General features: G+C 40.0%; 1 protein-coding gene across 1 annotated transcript in view; it reads left to right on the top strand.

The window, feature by feature from the left end:
- RAD54B (RAD54 homolog B) overlaps positions 1 to 13371 on the top strand; it is a 99421-nt gene that overhangs the window by 16450 nt on the left and 69600 nt on the right. Inside the window, exon 3 of the mRNA XM_060128118.1 lies at positions 4077 to 4245. Coding sequence (XP_059984101.1) covers positions 4077 to 4245 — 169 coding nt within the window. The remainder of the gene's footprint in view (positions 1 to 4076; positions 4246 to 13371) is intronic.

Genomic DNA, 13371 nt, shown 5'->3' with positions numbered 1-13371 from the left:
CATGTATTTGTGTTTTTTACAGTTTTTTTTCTTGTAATTGATTTCTAATCTCATAGCGTTGTGGTCAGAAAAGATGCTTGATACGATTTCAATTTTCTTAAATTTTCTGAGGCTTGATTTGTGACCCAAGATGTGATCTATCCTGGAGAATGTTCCATGTGCACTTGAGAAGAAAGTGTATTCTGCCACTTTTGGGTGGAATGTCCTATAAATATCAATTAGATCTATCTGGTCTATTGTGTCATTTAAAGCTTGTCTTTCCTTATTTATTTTCTGTTTGGATGATTTGTCCATTGGTGTAAGTGGGGTGTTAATGTCCCCTACTATTATTGTGTTATTGTAGATTTCTCCTTTCATGGTTGTTAGCATTTGCCTTATGTATTAGAGTGCACCTATGTTGGGTGCATAAACATTTATAATTGTTATATCTTCTTCTTAGATTGATCCTTTGATCATTATGTAGGGTCCCTGCTTATCTCCTGTAATAGTCTTTATTTTAAAGTCTATTTTATCTGATGTGAGCATTGCTACTCCAGCTTGCTTTTGATTTCTATTTGCATGGAATATCATTTTCCATCCCTTCAGTTTCAGTCTGTATGTGTCCCTAGGTCTGAAGTGGGTCTCTTGTAGACAGCATATATATGGGTCTTGTTTTTGTATCCATTCAGCCAGTCTGTGTCTTTTGGTTGGGGCATTTAATCCATTTACCTTCAGGGTTATTATTGATATATATGTTGCAATTACCATTTTCTTAATTGTTTTGGGTTTGTTTTTGTGGGTGTTTTTCTTCTCTTTTGTTTCCCACTTAGAAAAGTTTCTTTACTGTTTGTTTTAAAGCTGGTTTGGTGGTGCCGAATTCTCTTTGCTTTTGTTTGTCTGAAAAGCTTTTGACTTTTCCATCGAATCTGAATGAGATCTTTGCTGGGGAGAGTAATCTTGGTTGTAGATTTTTTCTCTTTCATCACTTTAAGTATATCCTGCCATTCCCTTCTGGCCTGCAGAGTTTCCACTGAAAAATTAGCTGGTAACCTTATGGAGATTCCTTCGTATGTTATTTTTGTATTTTTCCTTGCTGCTTTTAATATTTTTTCTTTGAATTTAATTTTTGTTAGTTTGATTAATATGTCTCTTGGTGTGTTTTTCATAAGGTTTATCCTGTATGGGACTCTTTTTGCTTCCTGGACTCAGATGACTATTTCCTTTCCCACATTAGGGAAGTTTTCGACTATAATCTCTTCAAATATTTTCTCAGACCCTTTCTTTTTCTCTTCTTCTTCTAGGACCGCTATAATTCAAATGTTGGTGCGTTTAGTGTTGTCCGAGAGGTTTCTGAGATTGTCTTCAGTACTTTTCATTCTTTTTCTTTATTCTGCTCCTCGACAGTTATTTCCACCAGTTTGTCTTCCCACTCGCTTATTCGTTCTTCTGCCTCCATTATTCTGTTATTGCTTCCTTCGAGTGTATTTTTTATTTCAGTTATTGTGTTGTTCATCTCTCTTTGTTTGTTCTTTAGTTCTTCTAGATCTTTGTTAAACATTTCTTGTATTTTCTCAATCCATGCTTCCATTCTATTTCTGAGATTCTGGATCACCTTTGCTATCATTACTGTGAATTCTTTTTCAGGTAGATTGCCTATTTCCTCTTCATTTATTTGGTCTTGTAGGTTTTTACCTTGCTTCTTCATCTGTGACATTCTTTTTTGCCATCTCTCTCTCTCTTTTTTTTTTTTTAATGAGTGGGATTGTGTTCCTGTTTTACTCGTTGTTTGGCCTGAGGCCTCCAACACTGGAGTTTGTAGGCTATTGGGTAGAGCTGGGTCTTGGTGCTGAGATGAGGAACTTTGTGAGACCTCACGCCAATGAATATTCCCTGGGGTCAGAGGTTCTCTGTTAGTCCAGTGGTTCGGACTCGGAGCTCCCACTGAAGGAGCTTCCCCCAGCCCCAGGCTCATGAATCAAGATCCTGCAAGCCGTGTGCAGTGGCAAAAAAATGAAAGAGAGAAAAATAACAAAGTAGAAAATAAAATTAGACTAGGAGACTAACAGATATGTTAGAAAGAATGTAAAAATAAAAATATAGATGAATCAACAACCAGAAGGTACATCAGTACCACAAGAGTAAAAAAGAGGAGGAGGGAAAGGAAGAAAAAAAGGGTGGGCGAGGCCTTGGCTGTGGAGAGCAGGGCCTAAGCAAGGGCGAAGTTTGGGTGGTGGGCCTGGCCCATGATCCAGACCCACAGGGCTGGAAAAGGCCCTGGCAGTGCGGATTAGGCTCAAGGAGCAGAAGGGGCCCAGTTGTGCCCCCAACCCTGGTCTCAGAGGGCAGGGAACCGCACCTGGGAGCCTAGCAGGCTTTCTGGGGTTGAGTGGGTGGGGCAAACGCCCTTCTCTTCTCTCCTGCTCCTCCGATCTGGGAGGGCCCTTCCTGCCTGCCTCTCCTGATCTCCCTAGTCTCCCTCCTATGCCCCAGGACCAATGCAGCTGGTGCTGGGGGGAGGACAGGAGAAGGGGGGGCGTTGGAGGGCAGGGGACCGGCCTGGGAGCTCAGCAGCCTGCCCAAGAGGGCCATACAATTGCTCTCTGCTCCTCGCCCGCTCTCCCGGAGAGTCCATCCTACCTGCCTCTCCTGATCTCCCTGGCCTCATAGGCGCTGATCTTGTCTGGCCTCCACTTCTCCCCCCTCGGTACCCCTCTGTCCTACTGGTTCACCTTGGGGTTCCTCCCGTCTCCTTGGGGGTCAAAATCCCCCACCAGCGGCCAGCAGGCACCCTAGTTGTGGGGAGACACTAACTCTGCATCTTCCCACACCGCCATCTTGACTCCTCCCTCACCTGACTTACTTTAAAATCTTATCAGATAGGTTTTTGAATGTCTCTGAAATTTATTATAATGAATATTTATAGAGATATGATGACTGTGTCTGTTATTGTGAGTTGTTATTTAAAAAACATTTCAAACATACTATGGTAAGCAGAAAAATGGCCTTCCAAAAATGTCCATGTCCTAATCCCTGGAACCTGTGAATATGTTACCTCACGTGGCAAAAGGGACTTTGACTGGGTGATTAATGTTAAGGACCTTGAGATGGGGTGGGGGGTGGTCATCCTGGATTATCCAGATGGGCCCAGTATAATCACAGAGGTCCTTAAAAGTAGAAGAGGGAGACAGATGAGAGGGTTAGAGAAAGATGTGATTAAGGAAGCAGGGGCAGAGAGATGCAGAGGAACTGGCTTTGAAGTAGAGGAATGGGGCCACAAGCCAAGGAATGTGGGTAGCTTTTAGAAGTTTGAAAAGTCAAGGAAATGTTTTCTCCCTTAGAACCTCCTGAAAGAAATGTTGCCCTGCTGATTACCTTGATTTTAGTCCATTAAAGGCCAAGTGAGAGTTCAAACTTACAAAATTATAAAATAAATTTGTGTTGCTTTAAGCCACTAAGTTTCTTGTAATTTGTTACAGCAGCAACAGAAAGCTAATACATATACAAAAATAGAGAAAAGAGTATATGAAGAACCCCCATGTACCCATCATCCAGCTTCAACAATTGTCAATTTATGACAATTGTTCTTGCTTCATTTTTTCCTCTCCAGCTCCCTCCCCCCTTCTTCCCCTCTCATTATTTTGATGCAGATTCCAGGAATATCTTTTCATTTGTAAATATTTTAGTATTTGCCTTTAAAACATAAGGTACTGTTAAACCAACAGTACAGTGCAGGTATCATTATCACACTTAAATGGACAATATTTAAGTGTTTCTTTTAATATTGAGAAATTTAGCAAGAAAAAAAGCAGTTGACTGAGAATGGCTTATTTTGACTTGTTTAAAAACTCATTTGATATGTTGCTTAAAATACACTATAATTGTAAGCATAATTTTCATTCTGTGATGTCTTTCAGCTTTTATTATGTAATAAAAGTAGCTTAAAAAACAAACAATAAAAATTATAATTTTTATTTTTAAATATTCCCTATTTAGGTATGAGAAACTAGTAGCTCACATTTTAAATTAGGAATCTATTATGTAAAAATATGGGAAATTAAGTTTAATATCAGCATAAAATACATATTTTGTTCTTTTAGGTTGCTGCAAATAAGAATACTTTTTTGCAGTCACAAAATGATCCCAGAATATGCAGTTTTAATCTGCCTGCTGAAGAAAGTTCTAGAGGAATTAATCATGAGGATAATTACAGGGAAAAATATTGTTTGGAAGCATCTGGAAAGACAACATCAGACCCACATCATACAGGTAAGACTGTTCAGGTTTATACTTGACCAAGCTTATTACAGTATTATTTAAATTGATTATTTACAAGAATGAATATGTTATATTTGAAAATAGTTGATGTAATACCACTAGGTCGCTGGCAATTCAGATTTTTTGTTGTCGTAATTTATCTTTAATGATGGATTAATAACCACATCATTCAAATCTTGCATTTTGTAGTAGGCATATGTCTAAGGTTATTCATTGTAAACTTATTGGTCAAATAATGGTCTTTACCTCAAGTAGCAAAATAAATTGTGTTTAAAGATTTTCTTTTAAATTTACTTATTTTTACTTATTTATTTTTGGCTGCGTTGGGTCTTCGTTGCTGCATGTGGGCTTTCTCTAGTTGCGGTGAGTGGGGGCTACTGTTTGTTGCAGTGCACGGGCATCTCATTGCTGTGGCTTCTCGTTGCAGAGCACAGGCTCTAGGCGTGTGGGCTTCTGTAGTTGTGACACGTGGGCTCAGTAGTTGTGGCTTGCGGGCTCTAGTGCATGGGCTCAGTAATTGTGGCGCATAGGCTTAATTGCTCCGTGGCATGTGAGATCTTCCCGGACCAGGGCTTGAACCCATGTCCCCTATATTGACAGGTGGATTCTTAACCACTGAGCCACCAGGGAAGTCCTAAAGATTTGATTTTTAAAAAAGTTTTAAAATGCATTAACAGCACTAAAAGGAGTGGTGAACTTTAAATGAGTAAAACTGTTGATTCATTTTAGTCCATTGGAGTAACTTAAAATCAGTTAGATTTGAATTATGGAAGTATATAATTGCAGGAAAACCAAGCATTTAACAAGTTGAATTGAGTTAAAATAATGGCTATGGTTCTTTTTGCATCTGTAAGAGATTAGTATTTTTCAGGTAATTAAAGTTTATCTAGGATGTTCATGGATGTTTATTTGGCCTGTGAAAGGCACCATTAAGACTACATTTTTCTAAATAACATTTTATTTTTTGGTTGAATAAGGAGTGTCAGGGAGGGAGCCTCATTTGCTGGTCTATAGAATATAACTACTATTTTAAGATACCAGTGCAAATCAACAAAGTGCCTTAAACGCTTAACCCTTTTGAAGGAAGTTTTAGAGCTTTGTGATAATTAATATGTTTTACATATAAATGGGTTCATTTCTTGTTGGGCAGAAGGGACTTCTGATTTTTCCCAACTGGCCAGGATCCTTAATACCATTTACGTGCTCTCAAATTTGTAACAAGTGTCAGGCTGAAGTTGAGAAGGGCTTTTGGTGGTATCAATTTAGGGAGATCCCTAGAGACAGCTCTGGGTATGGCAGTTTAGCTTCTGCCCTGTTTCACAGATTTGCTCTCTCTTTATTACTTTCCTCCTTACCTCCCTCCTTTTCTCTTTTCTTCCTTCCATCTTCGTTAGGTGAATATCCTATTTTCCCAGACTTTTTTCTCTACTGTCAAGCCTGTGATGGATAATGATCCATCTATGCCTGTTTCTTTTCTATCTTGGTAGCTAATCTCTTCACCAGAGAATGATATTTAGACTCTAGAATATAATACATTTCATGTTACTGATTTGGGGCTTTTTTTGCATTCTACTATAGTTTCTCATTCTGTTCCCTGTTAAATATGAGAAGGGAGTTAAGAGTTAAAATAAATTGAAGAGGGAGTTAATTTACTCAACCTTTAATCCCTTAATCCCTTCTCTTTTTTAGTACATTCACTGGACTGGGGAACCTGTGCCAACCTCCTGATACCCTCCTGCCTCTCATTTAGAAAGAGGTTAACTGGGGAAAAGAGCATTGTGAGAAACATCTTGCTTTCCATGGTGATTGCTGGAGAGGAATGTTGTATATAGAAAAGTATGGAGATGAAAGACCTGTATAGTATATATTCACCTTTTGACATTCTTTCAATTCCAGGTCTAATCCACCTTGAAGTCAGGTCCAAGCCTGCATGTCCCAGTTAAAATATGTCCTCATTTCCGGTTACCTTTTTATTTTGAAAAATTTCCTACATATAGAGAGGTTGAAAGAATAATCCAGTTATCATCATAAATTCAATAGTTGTTAACATTCTGCCTCATTTGTCCCTCCCCACCCAGCCCCGCCCCGTGTATGCAATTTTTTTTTTTCTGGACCATTTGAAAATAAGTTGCAGATATCATGCCACTTCACCTCTAAATACTTCAGCATGTATATCTTAAAATAAATGTTTTCTCCTATATAACCACATTATTACACCAAACAAGATTAACAGTAATTCATAATATTTAATATCTAGTTCATCAGGAAAACCATTTTTACTTAAGCTGGTTTAAGTTTGGTTTCTTAACAACCAAAAGAGCCCTAATAAGTACATTTTCACTCTATTGAATTTTACTGCGCACTTCAAGTCTCATCAAGTCTGTTGAGGTCATACTGGATTAGGGTGGACCCTAAATCTGTTGCAGGAAGGGGGACCGCTTCCAAGGGCCCGAGAGTGGGCTTTTGTCTTACACTTGGAAATGAAATGTCCGAGGAGACACGTGTGCTGACAAAGCAAGAGACTTTAGTGGGAAGGAGCACCCGCGTGGAGAGCAGGAGGGAAAGGGAACCCAGGAGGGACTGCTGTGCCACGTGGCTCACAGTCCCGGGTTTTATGGTGATGGGATTACTTTCTGGAGTAGTCTCCGGCCGATCATTCTGACTCAGGGTCCTTCCTGGTGGTGCACGCATGGCTCAGCCAAGAAGGAGTCCAGCGAGGAGGATTCTGGGAGGTTGGTAGGACATATGGGCTGGTGTCTCCTTTTGACTTCTCCTGAATTCTTCCGGTTGGTGGTGGCTTGTTAGTTCCATGTTCCTTACCAGGATCTCCTTTTGGAAAACAGCTCATGCAGATGGTTACTGTGGTGCCTGGCCAGGGTGGGCAGTTTTTGGTCAGTGGTTCCCCTAACAAATCCAATGGCTGGTTATGAGGAGAGAGACATAGAAATACAGAGGGAAAAAGGCCTTGTGACAGTGGAGACAGAGATCAGAGTAATCCAGCTGCAAGCCTAGGAGCACCAAGGATTGCTGGCAACCACCAGAAGCTAGAAAGGGGCACGGAATAATTCTCCCACAGATCCTTCAGAGAGAGCATGGCCCTGCTGACGTCTTGATTTTGAACTTCTGGTCTCCAGGTTGTGAGACAATAAATTCTGTTGTTTTAAGTGTTTGTGGTACTTTGTTATAGCAGTCCTTGGAAATTAATAAAGGGAGCCCTAGACCTTCTGACCGGCTATATTTACATTCTTTAGAAAAACAAAGAAATTTTTTCATTCTTTCTGATTCCTTTTCATTGTGATGAAGTGTAAGATGAGACCATTAATTCTCCCTCAGGCTGTTCAGCTATACTCTTTATATTTTATCTATTTACCAGAGTCTCCTTCACTAAACTGTGGCATACAAAGGCAGGAACTTTCTCTTGTTCGGGTTTTAAGTCAAACAGTATGAATTCAAAAACATTTTATGACTGATGGAAGGGATCTTGAAAAACTTGTAGTTGAGTCCCTTGGCTAAGCCCTTTGGCTCTGAAGTACTTCAGATAAGTCAGGAAGTCAAGAAGAAGCTGCTGGAACATTATAGTTTGCAAGTATTGGTAATACTTAAAAGAGAATAGTTTCAGAAAGTGTTTGGAACAAAAGCCATATTGTAATGGATATGTGATGAGTGGAGACAGGCAAATGGAGGCAGTGAATGTAAATAAATAATGTATGTAAATCAATAAAGAAATTTGGTTTTGAAGGGAAGGAGTGGTATCTTGAGGGATAGCAGGGAACCATAGAGGTTTTTTGGTTGTTTTTAAAGGTAGTATGTTGTCGGTTGAGAGGAAAGAGATATTGAAGAGGGGAAGATTAAAGATATAAAAAGGGAGTGATAAAACCTCTGTTGGAGAGATAAGTGTTTTTCTAATGATTTTTAGGTCCCTGGAGATGTTCGGACATATTTTCAGGGGTTTATAAATTCTCAGAGAAGCTTAGAATTCTGTGTTTTCTTTTAAATAATATGAATAAAAGTATATAAGCCTATGTTGGATCTTTCGGTTGGCCACCATATAATTGAGTTTTTATTTTAAGTGCTGCTTGATTTTTTTTTTTTTAAATAAATTTATTTATTTATTTTTGGCTGTGTTGGGTCTTCGTTGCTGCGCGCGGGCTTTCTTTAGTTGCGGTAAGCGGGGGCTACTCGTTGTGGTGTGCACGCTTCTCATTGTGGTTTCTCTTGTTGTGGAGCACGGGCTTTAGGCGTGCGGGCTTCAGTAGTTGTGGCACATGGGCTCAGTAGTTGTGGCTTGTGGGCTCGAGAGCGCAGGCTCAGTAGTTGTGGCACAAGGGCATAGCTGCTCTGCGGCACATGGGATCTTCGTGGACCAGGGCTTGAACCCGTGTCCCCTGCATTGGCAGGTGGATTGTTAACCACTGTACCACCAGGGAAGCCCTATAATTGAGTATTATTATTATTATTTTTTGTGGTACGCGGGGCTCTCACTGTTGTGGCCTCTCCCGTTGCGGACCACAGGCTCCGGAAGCGCAGGCTCAGCGGCCATGGCTCACGGGCGCAGCTGCTCCGCGGCATGCGGGATCTTCCCGGGCCAGGGCACGAACCCGTGTCCCCTGCATCGGCAGGCGGACTCTCAACCACTGTGCCACCAGGGAAGCCCTAAATGAGTATTATTACAAGATTTCATGTCAGCAGATGAGAACAGAGGTAGACAGAATGGGGTATACTCCTGCCAAATGAGGTTTCGTATATTCAGATTAAGGACAGTCAAAGAATTGAGCCTTCATATGCTGTATTGGAGAAGAGGCTTGTTGGACACAAAAGGACTTGTATGTGCCAAATCTTTTGGTACCATACTTATATTGTGATTAGCAGTTTAATTTCAGTAAAATAACACTGTCATTAAATTAATGTGATTTTTGAATTTTATTGGTTTATAATTAATTTATAAATGTTTGATTTACCTTTGAAATCTTTTTTCAGTACATTTAGAACTCCTGCATTCTTTTTTTTTTCTTTTTCTTTCTTTTTTTTGGCCCTGCCACATGGCTTGCGGGATCTCATAGTTCCGTGACCAAGGATTGAACCCAGGCCATGGCAGTGAAAGCCCAAAATCCTAACACTAGGCCACCAGGGAACTCCCCTACCTCATTCTTTTTAAAAACTACATAATATTCCATTGTGTGGATTTGCCAGATGTACCTAACCAGTGCCATATTAATGGATATTTAGGTTGCTTGGTATCTTTTCTTATTACAAACAAAGATACAATGAATAGCTGTATATTATAATCATATGTGAGAATGTATTCATAGGATACCTTTGAGTATCAAAGGTCTCAAGGTATGTGCATTTACCTAAGTGTCCATTGGCAGATGAATGGGTAAAGAAGATGTGGCACATATATACAATGGAATATTACTCAGCCATAAAAAGAAACGAAATTGAGTTATTTGTAGTGAGGTGGATGGACCTAGAGTCTGTCATACAGAGTGAAGTAAGTCAGAAAGAGAAAAACAAATACTGTATGCTAACACATATATATGGAATATAAAAAAAAAATGGTTCTGATGAACCTAGGGGTAGGACAGGAATAAAGACGCAGATGTAGAGAATGGACTTGAGGACACGGGGAGAGGAAAGTGTAAGCTGGGATGAAGTGAAAGAGTAGCCTTGACATATATACACTACCAAATGTAAAATAGATAGCTAGTGGGAAGCAACTGCATAGCACAGGGAGATCAGCTCTGTGCTTTGTGACCACCTAGGGGGGTGGGGTAGAGAGGGTGGGAGGGAGACGCAAGAGGGAGGGGATATGGGCATATATGTATACATATAGCGAATTCACTTTGTTATACAGCAGAAACTAACACAACATTGTAAACCAATTAAGATGTTAAAAAAATAAAATAAAAACAAAGTGTGAAGTCGTGATTTAAGCAGGATAAAATAGGCAAACAGGATAAGCACAATGGAAAGAAAGGAAACAATTTTTAAAATATCAGTTAATATTCTTTTGGTTCAAGTATTGTTAAAAATACTGGATTATAAAATTGAATTTTATTAGCATGTATATTTGGAAATTGCAGGCTTTAGGATTGACTGATGTAGCAGTTTAAAGGATGTCATTATGATCCCAATTTCTGTCTACTCCTGTCATCCACAAGATTGGCTTCATTCTTAGACTGGTTCTCCTCATGTTAAATGATAGATACCAGCAACCACTGGGACCACATACTTCCTTTTTCTTGTCAATCTGATGATATGTAGATGGTCCCTACTCATAATCGTTAAATAAGGTTTCTTAACTTTGTGCTGATATGGAGTTACTTTCCTGTGTCCAGAGGGATTCCTAACTTTAGACCTATTGTACCTCAGTGAAGAAGAAGCCTAAGTGGCTTCTGAAGAATCATCAGATACACACTCTCCAGCCCTTCCTTGGACGTGGGAGCTATCTCACCAAAATTTCCTTGCTGCTACCTGCAGGGGGAACACCCATGTTAAGTATACTGAAAAATGATTAAGTGAAAAAACGTTAAGTTAAAGATGAATAGCTTTAGCAACATTTTTAGTGTACAAAATTTAACAAAAGGCTAGTTCCCTTTAGCTTACAATGTTTTTACCCCAAAGATAAGACTTGGTCAAACTGAGTTCCTTAATAGGTGGCTGGGAGCTATTTAAAGAAAATGTATGTAAATTTAGATTGTATAGAGTAGGTCTGTGATTCACATAGCATGGCTGGATTAAGTTTTCATAATTTGACTCTGAGATAATAGAAAATGTCTGTATTGGTCTCTACCCCCAGTTCCTGACACAGAGGTCCTAAAACCCTTGTAATTTCCTCAGTGATAAGAGCTTTAGGAGCATCTTTTTTTCTTCTAATACTTGGTCTTTGACCTTAGTTCCTGACACAGAGTTCCTAAATCCCCTGGAATTTCTTGGGTGATAGAAATGTCTTTTGTTCTAATGAGGTGACTCTGGGTGGGCTCCTGGTTGAGGGCTGGTCACCAGAAAGACTAAGCCATGATTAGAAGCTTGGAATTTTCAGCCCCATTCCCATTCTCCAGAGAGGGGAGATGAGTTGGAAATGGAGTTGATGGTTGATCATGCCAATGTGATGAAACCTCTGTAAAAATCCCAAAAGTACGGGGTTTGGAGACCTTCCGCGTTGGTGAACATATGGAGGTGCTGAGAGAGTGGTGGTGCCCAGAGAGGGCATAGACACTCCGAGCCTTTTACCTGTGCCTTGCCTATGCATCTCTTCTGTCTGAATGTTCATCTTTTATCATATACTTTTTGTTTTTTAATTTAATTTTATTTATTTTTTTATACAGCAGGCTCTTATTAGTTATCTATTTTATACATATTAGTGTATATATGTCAATCCCAATCTCCCAATTTTATCATATACTTTTATAATTAACTTGTAAAAGTAAGTAAACTGTTTTCCTGAGTTTTGTGAGCTGCTCTAGCAAATTAATTGAACCTGAGGAGGGGGTCCTAGGAACCTCTGATTTATAGCCGATTGGTCAGAAGCACAGCTGACAACCTGGACTTGTGATAGGCATCTGAAGTGGTGTGGGAGCAGTCTTGTGGGACTGAGCCCTTAACCTGTGGGATGTGATGCTATCTCCAGATAGATGGTGTCATAATTGAGTTGAATTGTAGAACACCCAGCTGGTGTCGGAGTGGTATGAAAGTAAAGGAGAAACATATCAGGAGCACTGAGTTTTTCCTTCTTAGACTTCTTTCAGTTCTGTAAGGGTTTTCAAGATCCCTGTTAACCTAGGTTTTGATTGTCTTTTTTTCGGCTGCACCATGTGGCTTGCAGGATCTTAGTTTCCTGACCAGGGAATTGAACCCAGTCCCGTGGCAGTGAAAGTGCTGAGTTCTAACCACTGGACCGCCAGGGAATTCACGGTTTTGATTGTCTTGAGTGCTTAACATTACAGGGTATCATCACCAAAGCACAGTGCTGAAGTATGAGATATAAATGCTATAACTCAGAATGATTCTTAGGGTTTGGATTCACCCTGGCTTTTAACCCTGTTTTTATGTGGCAGATTTTTAAAGTGTCATCTTCCTCACATATTGCAGTGTGATATATGCCTTCTCAGATTCTCTTGCCACTGTGTGCTTCCTAGACTGACTGCTTCACTGTACCGCACTGTGCTGCCTCACTTGAGCCACCACCTCACGGTGGCCACCACCCCACCGGGCCGATGAACCACACACTCTGAGAGGGTCTGGTGGATGACACACCACACCAGGGCTTGGGGGTAGCACCCTGTGCCCCTGTGGAGGCTGGATGACACAGGCTGAAAGTGCGGTAGAGTTTATTCCTAGTGGGGTGAGCTTGGCCACTGGGAAATGGGAGACAGGAGGGAACCTGCCTGATAAATTCCACATTTTCCTCCATGATCTACTCTGAGGAATGGTTTCTTTTTGTCGTCTATCAGGAGATGTTCCAAAGAGTACCAAGTGGATGCATTTGCCAAGTGACCTACTCTGTGTTTTCATAGCTTGTTGTAAAGACGTAGCCAGCACTTTTAAAAATAGTATTTATTTATTTACTTATATTTTGACCTCGTGGCCTTCCCGACCAGAGATCGAACCCATGCCCCCTGCAGTGGAAGCACGGAGTCTTAACCACTGGACTGCCAGAGAAGTCCCCCAGCCACCATTTCACATAGTTCCCTGCTTCAGTTTATTTTTTTTTCACTCTTGATACCCTGTATATGCAACACCCAAGTAAAGCCTCAGCGTTCTAGTCATTGCTTCAGGCCCTGTTTGCCAGAGAACCTGGGCTAAGACAAAGATTAATAAGGCATAATATCCTTACCTTCGTGTTGTTTTTTTTTTTATCTCCTAAAATATAGAAATAATCTCAGTAGTCATGGTGAGCTTTTTGCCTAACAAGTAGTTCATAGAAAAAAAAAATCACTCCTACCCACAGTTATTCCTTATTTATTAAATTTAATAGATCTAATTATCTAAATTCTATTTTAGAAATTTAGCTTTGTTCAAACTTCTCACATTTTTAATAGCTAAAGAGTTAAAATATATTAGCTGCTATTATTTTTTTAAAGATACTTTTTTGAACATAGTAGAATTTTCAGACAT

This window comes from Lagenorhynchus albirostris, chromosome 17, assembly GCF_949774975.1.
Source record: "Lagenorhynchus albirostris chromosome 17, mLagAlb1.1, whole genome shotgun sequence".
Classification (NCBI taxonomy): domain Eukaryota; kingdom Metazoa; phylum Chordata; class Mammalia; order Artiodactyla; family Delphinidae; genus Lagenorhynchus; species Lagenorhynchus albirostris.
This window is presented reverse-complemented; position numbering and strand designations above follow the sequence as displayed.